At 43.2% G+C, this 21,216-nt stretch overlaps 5 protein-coding genes across 6 annotated transcripts; 2 read left to right on the top strand and 3 right to left on the bottom strand.

Annotated features, from left to right (window-relative positions):
* Positions 1-4,180: 4,180 nt before the first annotated feature.
* LOC120422074 (tRNA methyltransferase 10 homolog A) lies at positions 4,181-5,323 on the bottom strand. The gene is made up of 2 exons (XM_039585417.2): positions 4,495-5,323; positions 4,181-4,434 (listed from the first exon to the last, which is right to left on the bottom strand). Exons 1-2 carry the CDS (start codon positions 5,216-5,218, stop codon positions 4,214-4,216), a joined length of 945 nt encoding a protein of 314 aa, XP_039441351.1. The 5' UTR covers positions 5,219-5,323; the 3' UTR covers positions 4,181-4,213.
* A 309-nt stretch (positions 5,324-5,632) lies between these two features.
* On the top strand, positions 5,633-6,856 carry LOC120422086 (speckle-type POZ protein-like). The gene has a single exon (XM_039585432.2). It carries the CDS (start codon positions 5,657-5,659, stop codon positions 6,638-6,640), a length of 984 nt encoding a protein of 327 aa, XP_039441366.1. The 5' UTR covers positions 5,633-5,656; the 3' UTR covers positions 6,641-6,856.
* A 434-nt stretch (positions 6,857-7,290) lies between these two features.
* On the bottom strand, positions 7,291-9,724 carry LOC120422085 (uncharacterized). Of its 2 annotated transcripts, none has more exons than XM_039585430.2 (3): positions 9,571-9,724; positions 8,027-9,356; positions 7,291-7,940 (listed from the first exon to the last, which is right to left on the bottom strand). In XM_039585430.2, the coding sequence occupies exons 2-3, from the start codon at positions 9,330-9,332 to the stop codon at positions 7,795-7,797; spliced, it is 1,452 nt and encodes a 483-aa protein (XP_039441364.1). In that variant the 5' UTR covers positions 9,333-9,356; positions 9,571-9,724; the 3' UTR covers positions 7,291-7,794. The 2 variants fall into 2 exon arrangements, with proteins under 2 accessions (XP_039441364.1, XP_039441365.1); XM_039585431.2 differs by having other exon boundaries at positions 9,577-9,670.
* A 2,153-nt stretch (positions 9,725-11,877) lies between these two features.
* Positions 11,878-13,068, top strand: LOC120422075 (NADH dehydrogenase (ubiquinone) complex I, assembly factor 6 homolog). Its single transcript, XM_039585418.2, has 2 exons — positions 11,878-12,116; positions 12,183-13,068. The coding sequence occupies exons 1-2, from the start codon at positions 11,986-11,988 to the stop codon at positions 12,994-12,996; spliced, it is 945 nt and encodes a 314-aa protein (XP_039441352.1). The 5' UTR covers positions 11,878-11,985; the 3' UTR covers positions 12,997-13,068.
* Positions 13,069-17,282: 4,214 nt separating this feature from the next.
* LOC120422089 (polyserase-2-like) lies at positions 17,283-20,138 on the bottom strand. The gene is made up of 4 exons (XM_039585437.2): positions 20,127-20,138; positions 18,493-19,586; positions 18,249-18,430; positions 17,283-18,189 (listed from the first exon to the last, which is right to left on the bottom strand). The coding sequence occupies exons 1-4, from the start codon at positions 20,136-20,138 to the stop codon at positions 17,813-17,815; spliced, it is 1,665 nt and encodes a 554-aa protein (XP_039441371.1). The 3' UTR covers positions 17,283-17,812.
* Between the last annotated feature and the right edge of the window lie 1,078 nt (positions 20,139-21,216).

The raw sequence follows: 21,216 nt of genomic DNA, 5'->3' as shown, positions 1-21,216 counted from the left end.
TGGATATGAAAAAATAAATAAAATTTTAATTAAAAAATGTATACAATGAAAACAAAACAAAAAAATTATAAATTTGAAAATCTTAAAGAATTTAGGAATATAAGAATTTAAGAATTTAAGAATTTAAGAATTTAAGAATTTAAGAATTTAAGAATTTAAGAATTTAAGAATTTAAGAATTTAAGAATTTAAGAATTTAAGAATTTAAGAATTTAAGAATTTAAGAATTTAAGAATTTAAGAATTTAAGAATTTAAGAATTTAAGAATTTAAGAATTTAAGAATTTAAGAATTTAAGAATTTAAGAATTTAAGAATTTAAGAATTTAAGAATTTAAGAATTTAAGAATTTAAGAATTTAAGAATTTAAGAATTTAAGAATTTAAGAATTTAAGAATTTAAGAATTTAAGAATTTAAGAATTTAAGAATTTAAGAATTTAAGAATTTAAGAATTTAAGAATTTAGGAATTTAAGAATTTAAGAATTTAAGAATTTAAGAATTTAAGAATTTAAGAATTTAAGAATTTAAGAATTTAAGAATTTAAGAATTTAAGAATTTAAGAATTTAAGAATTTAAGAATTTAAGAATTTAATTATTTAAGAATTTAAGAATTTAAGAATTTAAGAATTTAAGAATTTAAGACTTTAAGAATTTAAGAATTAAGGAATTTAAAAATTTAAGAATTTAAGAATTTAAGACTTTAAGAATTTAAGAATTAAGGAATTTAAAAATTTAAGAATTTAAGAATTTAAGAAATTTGGGAATTCAAGAATTCTTTAATTTTTTTAATTCTTTAAATTTACTTGATTATTTTTTATTTTTGAATTCCTTTTTCAAGTTTAGATTTTTAGATTTTTCAAATTATAAATTTTCATATATTTGAATTTTTAATATTTCAATATTTGAATTTTCTATATTTAAATATTTGAACTTTAAAATTTTTAGGTTAAAAACTATAAATTTCAAAAATTTAAGTTTTGAATTTTTGAAGCTTTGAATTTTGAAAATTGGAATGTTTATTTTTGATTGTTTTGATCTTTTATCTTTTTTTCCCCCAAGAATGCTGATATTTAGAAAAAAAATCTTTCTACGGGATTTTACTAAAATTCAAAGGCGAAGAGCCATTGTCAGTTACGGCCAATCAAGCTCATATTTGTGATTTGAGCACAGTACGGCCACCGAAACAAGCCCCAACGAATCTATGACATTTCCCCGAAACCCACATTCCCGAAGAGACATTTCCCCGAATGCCACATCTCCGAAAAGACACTTTCCCGAAATGTCATTTACCCGAAAATCATTTCCCCGAACAATCCATTTCCCCGAACGGCCACATCCCCGAATGGCGACTTCCCCTAAAAACCATTTTCCCGAATGACCACTTCCCCTAATTTTCCACATCCCTGAAAATCATTTTCCCGAATGACCATATCCCCGAACGGCCATTTCCCCGAACGCCACTTCCCCGAACCTGGTCAGGCGGGTATGGCCGTTGCCCTGAACCGCGCGCGCGGTTCTGGGCAACGGCCATACCCGCCTGACCAGGTTCGGGGAAGTAGCGATCAATAAAGTATCATGTCCACAATGGAACGTTCAAAAAATTCCGAGCTTCACTTGAATTTTGAATATTCAAATTGATGTAAGTGCGACAACTGGCCAAAGGGATTTAAGGTCAGAACGTGTTTGACACACGTTCAGGCCCGACTACCGCAAAAATTTGTAATTGTTACTCGGGACCTTGGCAACTAAAATCAACCAAACTTCGGGACAATGCACAGAATGGTCAACCAAACAAAACGTGTTTGGCTCTATTTTTCGTTTATTCAAGGCCAAACATTAAAACGCGTTTTTCTCGGAACGTCAAAAAGCGACAAACGACAAGACAACACAACAACGTCGATTTGATACATTGATCATTTCGCAAAAAATGCTTTTAGTTGAAAATCAAAATACAGTCCAGACTCGATTATCCGAAGGCCTTGTCAAAAGTTCACTTCGGATAATCAAATAATACAAAAAAAATAAGTCGTCTTTTTTTTGGCTGTCGAGCTTAAGTATAGCCCCTAAACTACTTTAAAGTGATCAAGTAATTTTAAATCTAAAATGGCGGTGATGAAATATTCAAAAAATGCATTTTGTAATTCAATAATCAACTATTTAGATTTGATTGAAAGGGTTGGTCGCGGAACTCGAATTGGACGTAAAAAAATTAAAAAAAAATGTTCATAGCCATATGCCAAAATTGATTAAGACAAATCAGTTCAGTTAAACAAAATCTAGAACAAACTGAATCCTGCGCATCGAGTCGTCGCATAAAGCCGTTGCTATTTAATCCTTACCACGTAGATACCGTTTTGGAAAATTGTCCTTTGCTGAAAATTGCCGCTACAAAAAAAAATCTTTATTTTATGGAACGTGGATGATCTCAATAACCCGCACTCTTGAAGCGTCCGCGTGTTTTATGGATGGCCTTCTACGGTTATTTGTTTTTTTTAATCTAAAAAAAACACGTAGGAGAATTTAATATTAACGTCATACTTTAAAAAAAAATCCCTGAATAACAACACAGTTTATATCAAGGTTATCATTCGGGAAAATTGATTTTCGGTGAAGTAACCATTCGGGTATATGTAAATTCGGGAAAACGACAGTTCGGTAAAATGGCCATTCAGGTAAATGACATTCGGGGATATGGAATTTTCGGGAAAATGATTTTCGGGGATGTGGAATTTTCGGGAAAATGATTTTCGGGGATGTGGAATTTTCGGGAAAATGATTTTCGGGGAAGTGGCACTTTCGGGGAAATGATTTTCGGGGATGTGGAATTTTCGGGGAAATGATTTTCGGGGATATGGGATTCGGGAAAGTGGGATTCGGGGATAAGGGATAAAACCCCACCGAAACAAGCCCCAACAATCATTTTTGTTACATCCTAATGTATAACTTCGAGAAAAGCTTGAAATGTGATTCACAAGAGTAAAATTTTAATGGATCCTTTATAAATTAAACAATAAATAAGGCTTAAAAGATTATTTCTTCGTTTCTGATTAAGACAATACAAACATACATTTTCGGAGGAAAATTCAATTTTGTTTCGGAGAAAAATTCAATTTTGTTTCAGTAACATTTTCTAAGAAATCGAATCGAAAAAAATAAATTACCCTGATTCCTGATAATACTCTTCTTTATAGCTTGAAAGTAATTCAATATCTCTCAATTATATTATTAATCAAATTTCCCATCCGCGCAAAATCCGCGCCTAAGCAAAATTAGCCAGCTAATCCGCGCCAAATCCGCGCGAAACGCGCCATCTGTAACAACCCTGTCAGTGTCATGCGAGTTCCACGCACACTAACAAATTTAATGATGTTCAATTGAACCAAATTTGGCACCAATGAGTGCGGTACCGGCTCTTCAATCGAACGTACCATAAATTTTATGTGTACACTCGAAATCAGAATTATTCTTAAAGGGCTCGTGCATAACCATGCGTGGCCTTCAAGTTTTTAATTTTTTTTTGGGTCTACCACGTCACGAAATATTCTAACAGAGCTGTTTCTGCCATAATCCTGCTAGAATGATGTAAGAATATTCAGCTATGTGAGAATTCTGCTAGAACGACGTGACTGGGTAGAACGTGTTGACGTTGCTGAAGGGCGCAGAACAATAGAAGAGAAAAGTTTTCACCCACAACACGCTTTCTTGTTATCTACCTTCTATATATATAATAAAATTCAACGGTTTTGTTCGAACGCGAATCAATTCAACACGGTACGTCGGATCGACGTGATCTTTGTTGCGTTGGGTTTGTATAAGTCCAAGGACGGTTCTTACGCCAAAAAGTTACAACTTTGGCCACTCTGGAACCGATTCCGGAAAATCTGCAGGTTGTATGGAAAAAGTTACGTAAAATCAAATTTTGATCACAGGAGGCTGAATAAGCAGAAAAGTTAAAAACGTCAACAAACGAAAAAAAGGCAGAACGAAGTTTGTCGGGTAAGGATTGTTTAGAATAAAACTATACGCTGAAGTAAACAACGCGTTTTCGCTATTCATCCGGATTCCGGTCCTCAAACGTTGTAATTCCACACAAGAGGGGTTTGGCCATTGCCAATTCCTACAGAACGATGGCTTTATCTGCATTCTCTCATCTCAAAAAGGTCAACTAAAATGATTTTCCGTTAAGTTAAATAAACAAATTTATTTATTCCATACTAGCTATTTTTTTCCTCCTCATCTTTACCATTTTTCTCTTCAACAACTCCACTTTCCGCATCCTCACTTTTGGCCTCGTCCATCGCACTCTCTTGATCGGACCCAGCTCCACCCTCGTCCGATGGTTCCCTTGCCTTGGCACCCTTCCGCATGGGAAGCACCTCCAGCAGCGTTTCCTGCCACTTCTTGCCCAGCTGGACCTTCATCAGAATTTCAAAGACTGGAATTTAAATTAGATTTATTAATCGTTTGATAAACATTCAAGCCAGGACAAAGAAACCTTGATTGATCGTCAGGATGGTCCTGGTCTTGATGACCACGTGCTCACTCAGCGGCAACCGGGCGTGCCGAATTCCAAGCCGATCCGCCAGCGTATGGCAGTGTCCCTTGTACTGGTTGTGGTCCACCAGGCCCCCAATCACGTACACGTGATCCTTCTCCAGCACGTCCAGCACATTGTCCGATTCGCTCGTCAGATAGACCAACCGCTCCCGGTCGAACAGGTCCACGAACGCGCCCGCACTGAACTGCACGTCCCAGTGCTGGTAGCCGTCGTTCCGCTTCAGGTGCCGCTCCACCGCCCCGCCCTCGCGGATGCCGGTAAAGTGCAGCGGAATCGGTCGCTCCGACCGCCGGTTCATCGTGTAGATCCGCAGCAGCTGCTTGACGCACTTGGCCACGTCCTTGTCGATCATCATCTCGTCGAAGCTGAGATCGACCACGACGGAAATGTCCGCCCGGCTGTAGTCGACCTTGTTGCGCTTGAGTTCCTTCCGGCTGGGGCCGGTGCGGGTGGGCAGGCCGGCCTTGATCGCTTCCAGCTTTCGGGCGCGCATCTTTTCCCTCTCCTTGGCCCGTTTCAGCTTTTTGGTTTCCTCCCACTTTTGCATTTTAAGCTGCTTCTTGAGCTGCCGCTTGGACATGGGCGGGTTTTCGCTGGACGTTACCGGATCTGGCGTGGACGGTTCCGTCGCGGTGGCTGGGACCGGTTCTTCTGCACTCATTTTTTTGGGTGCTGGGTCTACTAAATCTAAAATAATGAAAATAAATTAATTTCGCTGAGAAGAACCAATCTCACACGTGTGAGTATTTAAAAAAAATGTAAACAAAAACAAACCGATTTTACCGAACTGCTTTGATTGCAAATTGACAGATCAGATTCATACCGCCTACACTGTCAATGGGATCTGCTTAGAAATGTATCAAAATTACCGCATGAAAAGTTAGCCAGCTTGATCACGAACGTGCAATTTCGTTAAACGGCACACCGTACACACTCATGTTTGTTTGCTCAAATTAGGCTTAATTTAGTTAGTTCGGATCGTCATTCCTGTTTTTGTTTTTGAAGAAGGTTTATCAACTTTCTTTTCCCGTTTCGGCGCATATGATCTTGTTTTGATTGATCCTTTTCGTTGAAATCGAGAACTAGTCAGCTTCCAAGGATGGAGCTAATCTGCAAGACGGACTGCACGTCGACGGTGTTTCACAACCGGTGGGAAATCGCACCGTTTGACTGTGAGCAGGGCGAGCAGCTGCCGTCGGATGTGTTTCACGGATATTCCGCGCACGGCAGCGATTACGAGGTGGCTTGGCACTACATTCTGGAGGTGACGGAATCCGACCAAGTGCTGCACCACAACCGGTTCGTCAAGAGACATGCCGTTAAGATAACAACGGTGATCGATGCCTGCAATGCTCAGTTGGAGGCTTGCGTAGAGTTGGAGCCGGGTGTGTACCACGACAACGGTGGAAAATATAAAACTTTTGGTAAAACAAAATCCGGTTTGCAGTTTGGACCGATCGTTGTGAGCAGAGAAAATTATTTTCAGTTTTATAGTCTCGAAAAGGTCACATTTCGGTTGAAGTTCTCAATAATTGAGTATTCTGTGCCAAAGATTTCCGAGGTGTTGGAGAACTACGCAAGTCTGCTCTCAAACGAGCAGCTCAGCGATGTAACGATCCACGTTGACCAGAAGAAGTTCTACGCCCAAAGAGCGATTCTCTCGGTTCGAAGCCCCGTGTTTGCGGCCATGTTCCAGAGTGGAATGCAAGAGTCGGCGCTGAATCGCATCGTGATCGAGGACATCGAACCGGATGTGTTTGAGGAAGTGCTTCGCTTCATCTACGTCGGCAAAGTGAAAGGACTGGAGCGGATGGCCCACGAGCTACTGGCCGCCGCCGACAAGTACGTGCTGGACAGGCTGAGGAAGATGTGCGAGGGACATCTCGGTCGCCATATCACGCAGGAAACGGTTCTCAAAACACTGGCGCTGGCCGGATTGTACCACGCGGATGAGCTGAAGGACCAGGCGGTTCGATTCATTTGTAGAAATATCAAGACGATGCAATCGACGGAATGGAAATCGTTCGCCCACGCCCATCCGGATCTGGTGGCGGACATTTTGAGTGCTATGTCCAGCAAGTGAAATCGATTCAGGAATCATCCGCTTTGATTTGAACAAAAAACTCCGAACCCACTGCAAAAACTACGAGCGAGAGCAACTCAGCTACTAAACGGGTAAAACATTTTAAGCGTACACTGACAAGTCAGTGTTTGACAGCATTGCACGCCTAAAAAGTTTAAACTTCTTGTTTATCGAATTTGATTAAACAATAAATACGTGTTTTTTTCTTCATATCAATCATATTTTATTGAATTCGACAAGCATACGAAAAAAGAGTGTTTTGTTGACATATTGAAATTTCCTCTTAAAACTTACATGCACTTGTGTTTTGAGTAAGTGTTTATTGCACGGTAATATTTTATACGTTGTTTAACGTAGCTCTTAGTGACAATCCGAATCTAGAGTTTAAAAAAAAATCAATACAATCTATTTCTGCGAGTTCAATGAGCAAAAAGTGTGCTGATTAGTTTTACTATGATTACTGGTTAAGTTAATTGTTTTGCTTATCATTATTATAAAATACTGTAGTAATGTCACCGTTCGATTTCGTTAGTAATTTTGAATTTTGCTACTCAAATTCAATTTTTAATTTAACTAAGCTGTTAACATTTTTTTTTCTGGTGCCTAAAGTTGCTTGAAATAAATATTTGTTAATTTAAATTCGCTTCAAATTTATGCCATTTATGAAATGGTGCTTCTTCTCGATGTTTTTGCTTTCCTTTACTTTTTTTGTGTGTGTCTTATCACAGCTTTATTGCCACTGTATTTCTAGTTGTTTTCCTTGTTGAGCCAAAAAAACATTGTTAGTGCCAAACTTGCTTATCTAATGTGTCATAGTTTAAAAAGTACGCTTTATCTTAATAAGATAATTAAAAATATTAGTGCTTGTTTTCACATTTCTTAAAATCTGTTTAGTACGTTGTGTGATTGCAATCGAGTTGAGAAAATTATCACATTCATAAAATAATAGTTAACTTTTGGGAAACGGTGCGAAACTTTGCGCCGCAAAGGAACAAACCGAAAAAAAATAATCTAAATGCATTTAGTGAGAGGAGTGAAGGACGTATTAGACTACGACAAACAAACAAACTTTTTGACAGTTTAGTCTGCTCTGTTTGTTTGCCTGCAATTGTTTGCAGAAACGTGTTTGCCATAGTCTAATAGCTCCTTGAGCTTTAAACCTGCTCGGTGCCGCCGCCGCCGCCACCGCCGGTTCCGTTCGGACCGAGGTGCGTTTCGCTCTTCCACGAGGTCACCGGGATGTGCGGCGCCGGGAGACAACTGCGCAGCGACTGCACCAGCTGAACCGTGTCGAACAGGGCTGAAAAGAGAAAAAAAAACCCCATAAGAAATGGGCACGTCGTGTCGGTCCGACACCGAAAGTGACAGCTGTTTGTTTACACTCACTTTTCTGCAGACTTTCGGACTGCTTGCCGTACGGTTTGCACATGCTCGGCCGGACGAACGTCTTCATGCGGGCAATGTTGCGCATCAGCTCGCTGAACGCCCGGATGATCTTGTCCTGGCTGATGGCGAGCCCGTCGCCGCGGTCCTGCGCCCAGGCCCCGTTGTGCAGCGCCAGCAGCTCCTTGCTGCAGTTGTTGGAGGCGTTCTCCATGGGGTCGACGGCGCCGCGCATGTAGTCGGACAGCTTGTAGCCGGTGTCCATGTTGATGGCCTGGAGCGGGGGTTGATTGAGGTGGGCCAGCTGTTGTTGTTGTTGCTGGATTGACTGTTGGTTGATGTGAGGAGAGGGAGTCTGCTGTTGGGCGCGGCTGACGTCGATGATCTGCGGTTGCTGGGGTTGGACCTGGGCGTTGACGACCACGTTGCTCTGGGAGGAACTACCCGAGGGGACCAGTTGTGGGGGCAAGCTGGTCGCACTTTGAGCGACCTCGTAGTGCTTTTTGTCGAGTTGTTGGAGGACACGTTGCTTCTCGAGGTTTGAGAGGGTACCGAACTTTTCCAGCGATTGTTGGGCCATTGCACGGTTCTGCTGTTGGATGATGGCAGCCGTAATTTGCTGCTGAGCAGCGGTCGTCTTGGACGACATCTTGACCTGGGACTTGTCTACGGCGCCAATGTCCAACCCTGACTGACCAAGCTGCTGTAGGTGGGCCAGGTAGTCCGGATTGATATGACCAGTAGGGTTGAAGGATTGATCAATAAAAGGTCCTACGCCGATTTGTCCCTTGTAGTACCGACAGGCCGGACTAGGACAAGACTGAACAACTTCCACGATAAACTCCTTCTCCATGCCCAGGTTCTCCCGTCCAATGGTGTACGAGTCCATTACCGCCCGACATGTAGCGTCCACGCTCAAATGAAGACCATGTGGTCCACTCATGTGCTTCAGCATGACCGCGTTGGCAAAGTGCTCGTAAGGTAGAATAATCTTGCCGGAATCTCGCAGGACCAACCTCCCCTGGGCATCCAACGCCACCCGACTGGCCAGAACCTGCAGGTAGGCCGCACTCGGCAAAACCGGAGTGTCCTTCAGCTCGGCGAAACACTGCAGCAGCTCCACCGAAGGACTCCAGCCCTTGTTCTGGAGGTACAACTGCAGCAGCATGTACAACTTTTCCGTAACATACCCGGCGCCCGCCGACGGGTCACTTGTGCCACCTCCAGCGCCCGAGGCACTTGCCCCGTTTGCAGCCTGCGCCGAATGGCTCTTGGCCAGCGCGATTTTCATTGCCTCCGAAAGATCCATCCCCCTTAGAACATACTAGCCAAGCTGGAACGAACCGGAAAAGCGCAGGTGAAAAATTCCATTTAAATCATCAAATATGGCGCTAATGCGGTTCCGCGATATTGATTGACGGGCGTGGAAATTTTCAAGATTTTTCCTCAATGAAAAATTATGCAAATCAAGTCAACTTCACCAAATTTCACCAATTCTAAAGCAATAAAGGGCCACTGAACTGAAATTTCCACAAAATTCAACTTACTTTCACCTTAAAACAAAATAATCGACACAACGCAGCAACCTTTGCCTTGTGCACCACAACCCTTTTGGACGATGAAAAGTAAACACATCTGCAAAGGAATAGAGCTTTATGACGTTTCGCGTACACACACTAGCGCACCATTTGATTTTGCTGGCCGGACAAAATTTAACCTCAATCTTTTTCGTGTACGTACACGCAATACATGCGCACGTAGATAACTCTATGAAGAAAACCGATGCAAATTTTTGTGGGGGGGCCGCCGCACACCAGTGCAAAACGCCTACTGCGAGTGTGCGTGAAGGAATGCACGCACGCACACACTCTCACTCGGCCGTGTGTTGACATTTTACCGCCTTCGCGAACGAGGGGTTGCGTTGGGCGGTTTTAAGTTAGTTTGTCCTACGCGTGGTGTTTTTCAAGCGATTCATGTTATTCATTTTCATCTTTGTGTTTTACGTTCTTAATCAATGATGCACGTTTATGTTTTGTGGTGATTCCACTGTAATTTAGGTGACACTTGTTCAAATTGTAGCTGGACACGCTAGCGATGCACAACCTTCGGGAGCGCAACGAGTTGGTTGACGTTTCCGAAGGGCTGTCAAGCATTCCAGTTTGACAGCTCGCCCAGAGCAGACGTGTGTCCTTTGATTGGAGCTTAGCGCGTTTTTGACGGTGTTTTTTCTAACTTTCGCCGATGGCCATGGCGGCGGCCGCGACGGCGGAGAGTGAGTGGACGGAGCACAGGACCGAGGATGGAAGGCCGTTCTACTGGAACGCGGCCATGAAGAAAAGTGTGTGGGAGAAACCGGACGGGTTCCAACCCAAAACGCAGGCGGCGACGGGCATGGAGGTGGAAGACTCCGAAGGAGGAGGAGAGGACGGGGGCGAATTTCGTCCCGTGATCAAGGTTCGGCGCAGGAAGGCTAAGGAGGAGATCAACGACGGCAATGGCCAGGAAGTGGAGAAACTGCTCAGCAACAACAAGTTCAGCCCGCTAGCGGAGAAGAGCAACAACAACAACAATGCGAACCCAGCAGCAGAAAAAACCACCCCCGTGGTACCAGCACCCGGCAAGTCGGCTGGGGAGAAGAAGCAGCCGCCGCTGGTGGTGAAAGAAACGCCTTGCGAAGGTGATGTCGACATGTGATGTCCAGCCGGAACACAAACTGACGCGGTACGGCACCAAAATTACGTGCTTCTCGAGCGACGACTTCGACACGGTGCAAGCTCACCTGAAGAAGAACAAGGTGCAGTTCTATACGCACGGAAAGCGCAGTGCGAGACCGCACCGGGTAGTAATGCGAGGTCTCCCGAACGCGGAACCGGATCACGTCAAGGAGCTGCTCAAGACGGAACATCAGCTGGACGTCTTGGCAGTACACGCCATCAGGCGGAAGCAGCAGCTTCCCGCCATCGATGAGACGCCTTTCATCGTGCTCTTCCCCAAGGGTCACACCAGTCTGAAGGAGTTGAGTAGCAAGGTAAAGAAAGTGGGACCAGTCGTCGTCCGGTGGGTGGCCTACCGGAGCAAAGAACCGCACGTGACCCAGTGCAAGAACTGCTTGCAGTTCGGTCACGGAACCAGTAACTGCCATCTCAAGCCTAGGTGCAGCAGCTGTGGGGGTGCCCACAGCACGGAAAAGTGCAAAGCAGAAGAAACGGAAGCCAAGAAGTGTGTCAACTGCTCTGGATCTCACGAGGGTCTGGACCGCAGCTGTCCCAAACGTGCGCAGTTCATCCAGTCGAGACAGCAGGCGTCCAAGCCGAAGCCGCCAGCATGGAAGAAGGACAAACAGACTCCGGCAGGAGCCACGTTGACCGCGGCGGATTTTCCTCCGCTACCTGGAGCGGTGCCGTCCGTCGGGACGGAAGAAAAACATCCTCGTCCCGCAGGGAGATGTCCAGATAATACTGGCGCCGGCGCCGGTGCATCCCCGAAGGCGGATCAAGGCGAACCGAAGCTGTACAGCGAGTCGGAGCTGTGGTCCATTTACAGAGAATACAGAGGTCGCTTGAGGCAGTGCAAGACACCCGAGGAACAGATTGACGTGATCGCACACTTGCTGACACATGGCACGAGAAAATGATCAGTTCCGGTTTTTTTTTATTTTTCTTTTATTATTTTTTGTACTTTTCTAGAGGTTTTTTTGATTAGGTCCTATAAACATATGAAAGACAATAGTTTGTTGGTCCTTTTCAAAAAAAACTCTGGTTTTGATCCTCGGTCCTAACCTGGTCACAGCACCTAAAAGGACCTAATAAAAATAAGTTATGAACAAAAAAAAAAAAAAAAAGGGCTGTCAAGTGTCAGCTGTTCGGTGAAATGCCAGAATCAAAACATAAACAAGACTTTTGCAAGAGTTTCACGATTTTTGCACTGAAAATTAGTTTAAACTTATTAGGCTTATTAAGAAAATGTTTCAAAGAAACATTAAAGTGTTGCAAAATGTAAATTATCTTCTTTCAAAAAATGGTTCTTTCCTGCGACATTCGTCCACGGCTTCCACCGAAAAGGTGACACAAAATTACTGTCTAAATCTTGTTAGGTAAGTGCCATTAATGTACACTTTTATGAATTAAAACTTCAACTTCCCCCCACCAAACACCTTCAGACAGTACGACAAGGAAAACTTCCTGTGCACGCTGCTCCTCAAAAATCCGGAACGTCGCCACGCGCTCGCCATCCGCGCGTTCAACGTCGAAATCGCCCGCATCACCGGAACCGTGTCCGACGACAAGATCGGCCAGCTGCGGCTCAAGTTCTGGGAGGACACAATCGGGCGCCTCCACCGGAGCGACAACCCGGACCACGTGCCCGAGCAGCCCGTAGTTCAGGAGCTCAAGGTCGCCATCGACGCCGCCAAGCTCACGAAGCGGTACTTCCAGCGGCTCATTTCGTCCCGCCTAAACGCGAACCTGCGCTTTGTGACCACCAAGCAGCTGGAAGAGTACGCGGAACACTCGGTTTCGAGTGTGCTGTACCTGCTGCTGGAGGTTCACGGGGTGCGGAACGTGCACGCGGACCACGCCGCGTCTCACCTGGGGAAGGCGCAGGGAATTGTGAATTTGCTGAGGTCGATTCCGCGCCAGGAGCGACGGAACGTGGTCCCGGTGCCGCAGGAACTGCTGATCGCCCACGGGGTCAGTCAGGAGCGGGTTCTGAGGAATAAGCGCGACGATAAGGGCGTGGAGGAGGTGGTCTTCCAGCTGGCTGGGTTGGCCAACCAGCACCTGGAGAAGGCGAGGGCACTGTGGGGGTCGGTGCCGAAGGAGGCGAGGCCGGTGTTTCTGCCGGCGGTGACGACCGGGAGGTTTCTGGAACGGCTGAGGAGGGTGAATTTCCACTTGACTGATTCTAGTCTGCTGCAGAGTGATGCCATGCTGCCGTTGGCCATTTACTGGGGGAACTTCCGGGGGAAGATTTAAGGACCGTGCGGGGGGAATAGTTTGTTGAGTAATATTGTTTGAAAGTTCGAAAAACTGTTGTTTATAATTTTATTGAAAGAACTTTCCATTAAACTCAAATTCAAGCTAATACAACATTTCTGGAGTTGGTCTAATCAATTACAATTTTTGTTTTGAATATTTTTATTCGATTTAAAGTCGAAAGGCAAAAACATTTAAAAAATGTGCCTGAAAAAACGTAAACTTGACGAATATATTGCCAGTTAAAAAATAAATGATTGCTCCATCTTCCCTTACCTCATCCCAAATTTCCTTTTTTATACTTCCCCCTAAAAATGTAATTATGTGAACAATTTACTTCTTCAGGCGAGACCACAACTGATTCGAAGCGTTTGATACGGTATGTCCACGCATCCAGCCTTTCGATTGTCGACTCTGTGAAATGAGATCCGTTCACAGAATCCGTCTCTGCGCTCAGTGCAACGCAGTAGGCCTGGCAGCTTTAACTTTTGATTACACTTTTCAAACTGAGATCAGGAATCGAGACAGCGTAAACTTGTCATGTGGCGTTCATAAACCACGTGGACACTTTTTTTTAAATTTCATCAAATAAAGCCTTTATTTTTTAAACATCGAAAGCCGATTTAAATAAAACAAACCAGGGTTGCGAATGAGCTTATCAGGTAGCTCGTGCTCGCTAATGCTCATCGCATGCGCTCGCGCTCCATGAGCGCTCATCAGCAAAGTAGGTATATTTTTAGTATTGTTGATGAATTTCGCACAGGCCAATTGGATTGCCACTTTTGAAGATCATTTCATATTTCTGAGATAATTTCATCGCAAAAAAAGGGGCATGTACTAATCCAATGTTGTCAGCCTGGTATTTTTTTTTCAGAGTTTTATGATTAAATATTCTTTTTTTTATTATATTCTCGATCAAAAATTGCTGATTTGCAATCAAGACACATTTGCTTAGAATTCCAGACACTCTTATTATTATTTTAACTTTCATATTTAGACTAAACTTTCAAGGAACGGAATTTCAGGTCTTAAATAAGCAGACAGGAAGGCAATCGATTTTTTTATATTGAAACATAATTTTACTTGTGGGCAGGCTCATTTCTCTTTTATTTATGTATTTATTTGGAATGGACTTCTATAAGACACAGATTTGACATTTATTATGCCAAATTATTTACAAATAATTTTTTGAACGAGATGAGGTGCCCAGACTTCAAAATGACGACGATTTAAGAAAAAAAAATGACGTAACGTATTACCAAGAAAACTTGTTGTTTTCCTTAAAAATACTTTTCAGTTTGAATAAAAAGTTGTCCTTCACGTGTTACTCTTTATCAACTTTAGTTTTATAAATATGATTATTAATTCAAATAACGATGATAATCCTAATTTCTCATCTAAACTCTGACTCCTAATCAAGCTTCAAAACAAAATCTATAAAAAAATATCTTCACCCAATATCATTGAGATTAGCCTCCCAAGCAACAATTTGTTTCAGGAGATCTACAGGAGCTCTTCAATATAGCTACAGCATAGCAGTTTGGCCCGTGGCAGGATAAAATTCTATTCATACCTTCTTCAGGAGTTTGGAAGAGATAGTTGCTATGCTGTAGCTATCTTGAAGAGCTCTTGTAGAACTCCTGAAACAATTTGTTACTTGGGCTATTTCAGCCTCCATTTAAAAAACATCAACAAAAAAACAGTTATTATTGTGTACCCGTAACAGGTAAAAAAGACCGCTCAATGAGCAAAAAATGAGCGCGAGCGATGAGCATTTTCGCTCATAAAATTTATGAGCAAACATGAGCAGGAGCAAACGTGAGCCAGCTCGCGTAGCGCTCCTACTCACGAATGAGCGAAAAATGCTCGCTCATGAGCGCTCAAAATCGCAACACTAAAACAAACAAACATTTATAAAATTTTATTTTTTTTTTTAAAATGACAATATTGACCAAATTTCCACACAATTAACACCACCTTTCGGAAAAAATCGAAAAAAAAACATTTTTCAATAATTTCAATTTTTAAAAGTGACCTGAACCGATTTGGCACAAAATTGGCACAGAATTGAACCAAGGGGCGTTACCTAAGATTTTCCAAAATTTTCCTTTATTCTTGTCTTGGACATCTTTTTTGAAAAATAAATTTTTAACGTAAATTAAGCTTAAAATGGCTATACAGTCCAGACACAATTATCCGAAGGCCTCAGAAAAATTTCACATCGGATAATCGAATCACGAAAAATTGTTTTTTTTTTCGTTGTCTAATTTTTGATTGTCGAGCATAGGTATGATCCCTACACCCAAAGGAAAAATATATCTCAAAATCTGCAACAGTGGATTTGTTGCAGAAAATGTCACATTTTGTAACATTTTTTGCAGCAAGCCCGTAGATCATTTTTGCCCGCGTGTAAACATTTCAGCGATCTGCAGGTCTCACCAACACATATAATGCTGGCCCGTCTCCTAGCAACACTCCAAAGAGAAGCATATGTTGGTGCTCTTTCACTCACTATTCATCAAGCGTCCATGGCGCGGTGATAGCGTGTCGGATCAATAACCAAGAAGTTGGTGGTTCAACCCTCGTTCTATTAAGGTTTTTTTTTGTGAAATACAACCAAAATTCTGATATACTTTCATGCCGCCATGCATCACAATCATGCGACCGCCGTTTGGGTGTAAACTACGCTAAAATTATTTAGAATTTTTAAATCCAAGATGGCGGTTAAAATGGCGGTGATGCAATATTGAAAAAATGCATTTTGCATGGCAATCAACAACTCAAATTAGACTAAAATGAGGTCGTAGGAATAAATTTTTTTGTTGAAAACAAGAAAATAAAAAAAAACACGAAAAAAAAATTCGTGATAAGATTATTCGAAGACCCATACAAACCTTCGGATAATCGAGGCTTCGGATAATCGAGTCAGGACTGTAACTCGAAAATGATGCATTTCATAATTTTATTCAAAGTGTTTTTTCCAGTCTTTTTTTAACAATTAAAATATAACTCAGCAGTGCAGCATTTTAAAATTTGACTTTCTGTTTAAATTTATGGAAAATTGGTCTCCTTTTAAAATATCAACGGTGGCGAATTCGGCCAAAGCTGAGGGACCTAAAATACCAAATCGATCAGATTATCCCAATCATCTCAAGATTCGATTTTTGAATATTCACATACCCATCAGCCATATAAGGCCAGCTCAAGCGAAATAATGCGATATTCAAAGTTTAATCCAAATAAATAAGGCCGTTCCAAATATTTTTCAAAGTTTATGTCCCCCTCCCCTTCCAAATTGGTCCAAAAAATCAGGGGGCAAAAACTATATTTTTGCAATTCCGTCGTGAAACTGTTTACTTTTCCTGTCATTCTTGAGCGACGAAACAGCCTACTTTTCTGTACCAAAAATGACAGAATCGAATAGTAACCCTTTTCAAAACAAATGCTGAAATGTTCTACTTTCCAGCATTGAAATGGATGCTGAAAAGTTGCACTTTTCAGCACTTGTTAGGAAAAGTTATACTTTTCAACATTTTTTTGATTTAAACGATTCATTGACTCAATGCATGGTCATTTGTCCTATAATTCTGTTCAAAGGGTGTTTTTCGGAATTGCAAAAAACGTTGTATGGAACTCGTTGCAAAACTTGATTTTTTCATCACTCGTCGTATTTATCCAACTCGGTGAACCTCGTTGGATAAATGTACCACTCGTGCTGAAAAAGTCTTCTTTTTGCAACTTGTTGCATAAACTACTATTTTTCAAAAAACTTCGAAATTTTAATGAAAATAAAAGTCAAATCAACTGAAAACAATCTAAAACGCATTTTCTGCATTGATAATCATATTTAGCATGTTTGGACTGGATTTAAAATATTTTGAATTTTCATGAAGTTCCAATGTACAGCACAGCAAAAACTTTATTTTCGGCAAAAAAAATAATTTTCGTCAATACTTAGGTATTTTGGAAACTAATCATTGCAAAACAACTGGACAGTTCTAAAATGCATTTTTATACACTTTTTTCATTCAAATGTTGAAACCGTGGCACGTAACTTAATTTTGTTTGCCCCCCTCCTCGACTTTGGTCAGAGTCGAGGGACATAAACTTCATAAAATATTTGCAACGGCCTAAAAAAAATACAAAGAAACGTCGCCTTGCAAAACTAGGAATACGGACGGTTCGTCGTCTCAAGCTCGTTCAAGTCTCTCCCGCGTCGTGATCGCGAAAAATGGCCAAGCATAAAAAAAAAAATGACAATCGGCCTTTGCAACGGATCGAGACTTCATGGCAAGCTTTGTGAGTGGGGGAGTGAGAAAGAGAGCTTTTGAGAGCGATGATGGTGGTGCTCGGCTCTCTCGTTCGTGACAAAGTACTTGGCGTCTGCACTGTTTTGAAGGTTGGACTGTCAAAAAATCGTAAAACAGAAAATGACATCAATTTTTATAGAGTTATTTGTGTTTTCATCCTTTCTGCTATGAATTTCCTTTGCAATCATTATTTGAAGGAGGTTTTATTTACAGTTTTTCTAGGAAACAGTTTGGCCAATGTTTGACAGATCCAAACGCGCTGGACACCAACCGCCCTTTACGCCCAGCAAAACTGGCAGTGTTGCAAGCACAACACATACGTTGCCAGTGCCTATTTATTTTGCATCGGCCAGTCTGTTTCCCCTAGACAGTCTGTAGTTTTAATGTGTTGAAATGTTAGAAGTGAATCACGGTGTTAGACTTTCAGTAAAGATTCTGTGCAGTTTACCATGACAGCTCACATATTCCCAATTTCTTGGTTCAGGTCACGAAGTTTTTAAGGGACATCACTGATTCTCCGCGACGTTCAGCCCCTGCTTGCAGCAGAGAATGCCAACACGCTCAGGCTTCGGCGGGGCCGATTTCGTGTTGCTTTCATCCGTGTTGACGACGATCCAGTCCATGAGGCGCGACACGTTGGCGTACACCGGCAGTCCCCGCTCACAGCCAATCATCACCCCAAACTGTACGAACCGGACGCCGCGGTGCCGAACGGGGTAACCCACTGGGGACCCTTCGTGGGCTTCGACACATGATGTCGTGGATTCGAGCGTGGCCTGCCGCAGGGTTCCGGCGGACGAGCCCCAACCGGTGACGATGAACTGGTCCAGCTGGAGCGCACGCAGTTCCGGGGTCACCGCAAGGCAGATGGGTTGGATGTGGTCTGTGTGGGATTAGATTTTTTTAGGGTTAAGGTGTGGCATCGACATTTTTAAGGTGTACCTTCGAACGTGACATCTTGGTTGAGTCGAACCAAGGCGATGCTGTCGCCCATGTGTTCGTTCTGATGCGTTACGATAAATTGTATTGGATAATCTCTAACAGGAGGAGCACAGTCGGTGTCGTCGTTTGCGTTGCAATCGATGTCCTGACCCATGGTGTGTTCTCCCAGTCGAACAAGTTCACTGCAAGAAGGTTAAAAAATTATAAAACTCTGATGGTCGTTGGTTTTAAAGAAGGTTCTTACGGTGGTTCCTTCACAGCAGTGCATCGAGAGTTCGTTAGTACGTAACGGTTGCTGATCAGCGATCCGTCACAAACACGTTCGATTGCATCCCTCGACAGAAGGTCTCGACGAGCCAGCAGGGCCATCCACGGATACGCAAAAAGTGGAGCGGTTTGACCATTGATAACTCCATCCCAGATGAAACTCCCACACTGGCGAGGCAAAAGATTTTGATATTGTTGCGTTGGATCCACCTGCGTGCCATTTACGATGGGGGTTTCATTCGCTAGGCCTGTTAGATTGGTAGTACTACTGATCCACTTAAGGAAGCTGAAAATCTTGGTTACACCTGCGTAACCATCCGTTCGACATTGATCCGTCGTTTCTGCTTGAGGAATGTGAGATATCATTCCCGTTACGTACCAAACTCCTCTTATCTGTACGAAAATGCCATTTCCTTCGTCACCTTTACACACATCAGTTCCGTTTGGTGATCCTACGCAGAATAGTGAAATATTTCTGATTGCGTTGTAGGGTCCGCCGAGCTTCAAGCAATCGTCGTCATGTACGCTGAGCTGGCGGCTTATCTGCACCGCTTCATGATCGTTCTTGGTCGGACCCCATCCGACAACCGTTCCAGACTTGATTCGAGAAGATACCTGATTGTAAAAAATGCAAACTGGCTGAACCAGATCATTAAACTGTACTTCGCGACGTAATTCCACCAGGTTTATCATAACTGCCTTCATTTTGTTCCAATGATAGGGATAATGAAACCGTTCAACTCTTCGATACTGGCCAGTGCCCAAGCTCAGAACGTTTAGATTATGTATTCCAACGCGGATGTAGTGCGCTGAAGGAGACATGTAGTGACGATCATCCTCGGACAAACCGCAGACACCGGCGGTCAGCACAAACTTCGAGCTGATAAGCGTACCTCCTGCCTTGTACGCTAGGAATGATTGGTTTTTACGCCTCTGGTAAATGGCCACGTGCCACGGCCACTGCCCGGGATAGGTTCCCCCTTCCTCGTTGGAGCTCAGCTCGGAAGAGTTAATTTTCGGAACGCCACAAACCGTTGCCTCACCGTAAAACACCATCAACAGAAATATACACTAGGGTGGGTCATTTTTTTCGAAAGTGTTCGGATCCGGCTGAAATAAAGACCATCTTGTAGAGGGGACCCATAGGGACTCTCATACCAAATTTGAGCTCATTTGGTTGAAAACTGGCTTGTCGCTCGGGGGTTAAAGTTTACATGGAAATTACTATGGGAAATGCGTGATTTTACTTCAAACGCTCCTACAAGCTAAGCGACAAACTTTAACCCACACTTACACTAGGTAGCCGTGTCGGGGGTGGTCCAAGGAACATTTTTCTCTAAGGGGTCATGGTCATCCGTTCAACCCTGAGCTTGCGCAAAGCCGAAACATCCGGCGACGCCGGAATCCTTCTAAATCCGGGTTTTAACGGCCAACGCATGCTACGAAACTTTGATTGAAGCATCATATGAATGAACAAGAAACACGACGCCAAACGTCAACTTGCTAAAATTTAAGCTCAAAACAACGGTTCGCCGTCGATTCCGCTGGCCCGTCAGCAAATACAACGCAAGTTGGTGTCCGGAAGTGCGCTGCAAAAGAGACATGACGAACTGGCCACACCATAGCGGCAGAATTTCAGTGCGTACCCGCGGATGCCAGTAGCAGCGTCAACCGAAAAAAGTTTCAAGTTGGGGGAGAAAAAGCACCAGCTGCAAGGTTCTAAAAAAAAAGTCTCAAATGGGTAAGTTCAATCAATTGAGTCTAGAACTTGAAAACCTTTGAATAACCGTCACTTTCAATTTCAGAATCAACATTGACCGTTCGCTGCCCAACATTGTGAAAAAATGGCAGCAGAATCATCCAGCATCCTGGAAACTCCCGCAAAACCGACAAATGTTGGGGAGCTGTTGCCACAGAAGGGGGAGGTAGGCGGCCAATCCAACGCGGAAAGCATCACCGGCAAAGCAGGAATCTGGTCCATCGATGTTCAGTCCGTTGCAAAGGGCGTTTCAGGGACGCAAACCGGCTGTAGCCAGAACTAACGTGTGCCGTGATGTACACGATGGCCACCAAAATATCTGTGCGGGATGTGGATCGACAAGAGTCACATCAAGAACGAAGATCGTGAGCCGGTGATGGAAGTGATTGTATGGCCGATCAATTTTATCGCGTTACACACGTCACACACGAAATAGAAGTTACGAATGTATTTATTATTTTGTGGTTGAAATAAATTCATAAGCAGTTTGTTCTTGAGTACTTCCGTTAGAAGCAATTTATTTAATTGTCTATCGAGCGGATCAGCTTCTAAGCATCTTCCTCGAGCATCTGATCTCGCTTGGCCTTCTGGGTGGCGGCACACGGCACAATTGCCCCCAATTCTCGCAACCATTCTGCCGGAAGTGCATCGACGTGTTGTTCGCAAAGGATGTCAATTGTACCGCCGTCGGGTTGAACATGGCACGTCGGAGTGCATTCCGACGTCACCAAAACGCTGTACAGTAGGTTCCTCATCCCCCCATTGGTGGATCTTGTCCAATCGCCATGATCCACTTCTGATCTTGCACAGACATTTGCCGCAACAAACACTTCCCGTGCCATTAGCCTCAGTCCAAATTGTTCCGGAACGTAACCACTTCATCCCGCTATCTACCGGAAGTCGATGCACGCAATGATGCGAACTGTTCTCGGTCAACACCGC

This window comes from Culex pipiens, chromosome 1, assembly GCF_016801865.2.
Source record: "Culex pipiens pallens isolate TS chromosome 1, TS_CPP_V2, whole genome shotgun sequence".
Classification (NCBI taxonomy): domain Eukaryota; kingdom Metazoa; phylum Arthropoda; class Insecta; order Diptera; family Culicidae; genus Culex; species Culex pipiens.
The sequence above is the reverse complement of the archived record's forward strand: the minus strand, read 5'-3'. Positions and strand labels throughout refer to the sequence as shown.

Bases quoted from the DNA above. Each gene is read 5' to 3' on its own strand.
- LOC120422074 (XM_039585417.2), bottom strand. From the start codon at position 5,218: ATGAGTGCAGAAGAACCGGTCCCAGCCACCGCGACGGAACCGTCCACG. The intron at 4,435-4,494 runs GTTTCTTTGTCC...TTTAAATTCCAG, and splicing joins CATCCTGACGATCAATCAAG to TCTTTGAAATTCTGATGAAG.
- LOC120422086 (XM_039585432.2), top strand. From the start codon at position 5,657: ATGGAGCTAATCTGCAAGACGGACTGCACGTCGACGGTGTTTCACAAC.
- LOC120422085 (XM_039585430.2), bottom strand. From the start codon at position 9,332: ATGGATCTTTCGGAGGCAATGAAAATCGCGCTGGCCAAGAGCCATTCG. The intron at 7,941-8,026 runs GTGAGTGTAAAC...TTCTCTTTTCAG, and splicing joins GTCCGAAAGTCTGCAGAAAA to CCCTGTTCGACACGGTTCAG.
- LOC120422075 (XM_039585418.2), top strand. From the start codon at position 11,986: ATGTTTCAAAGAAACATTAAAGTGTTGCAAAATGTAAATTATCTTCTT. The intron at 12,117-12,182 runs GTAAGTGCCATT...AAACACCTTCAG, and splicing joins TACTGTCTAAATCTTGTTAG to ACAGTACGACAAGGAAAACT.
- LOC120422089 (XM_039585437.2), bottom strand. The intron at 18,431-18,492 runs GTAAGAACCTTC...ACCTTCTTGCAG, and splicing joins ACTGCTGTGAAGGAACCACC to TGAACTTGTTCGACTGGGAG. The intron at 18,190-18,248 runs GTACACCTTAAA...AATCCCACACAG, and splicing joins CCAAGATGTCACGTTCGAAG to ACCACATCCAACCCATCTGC.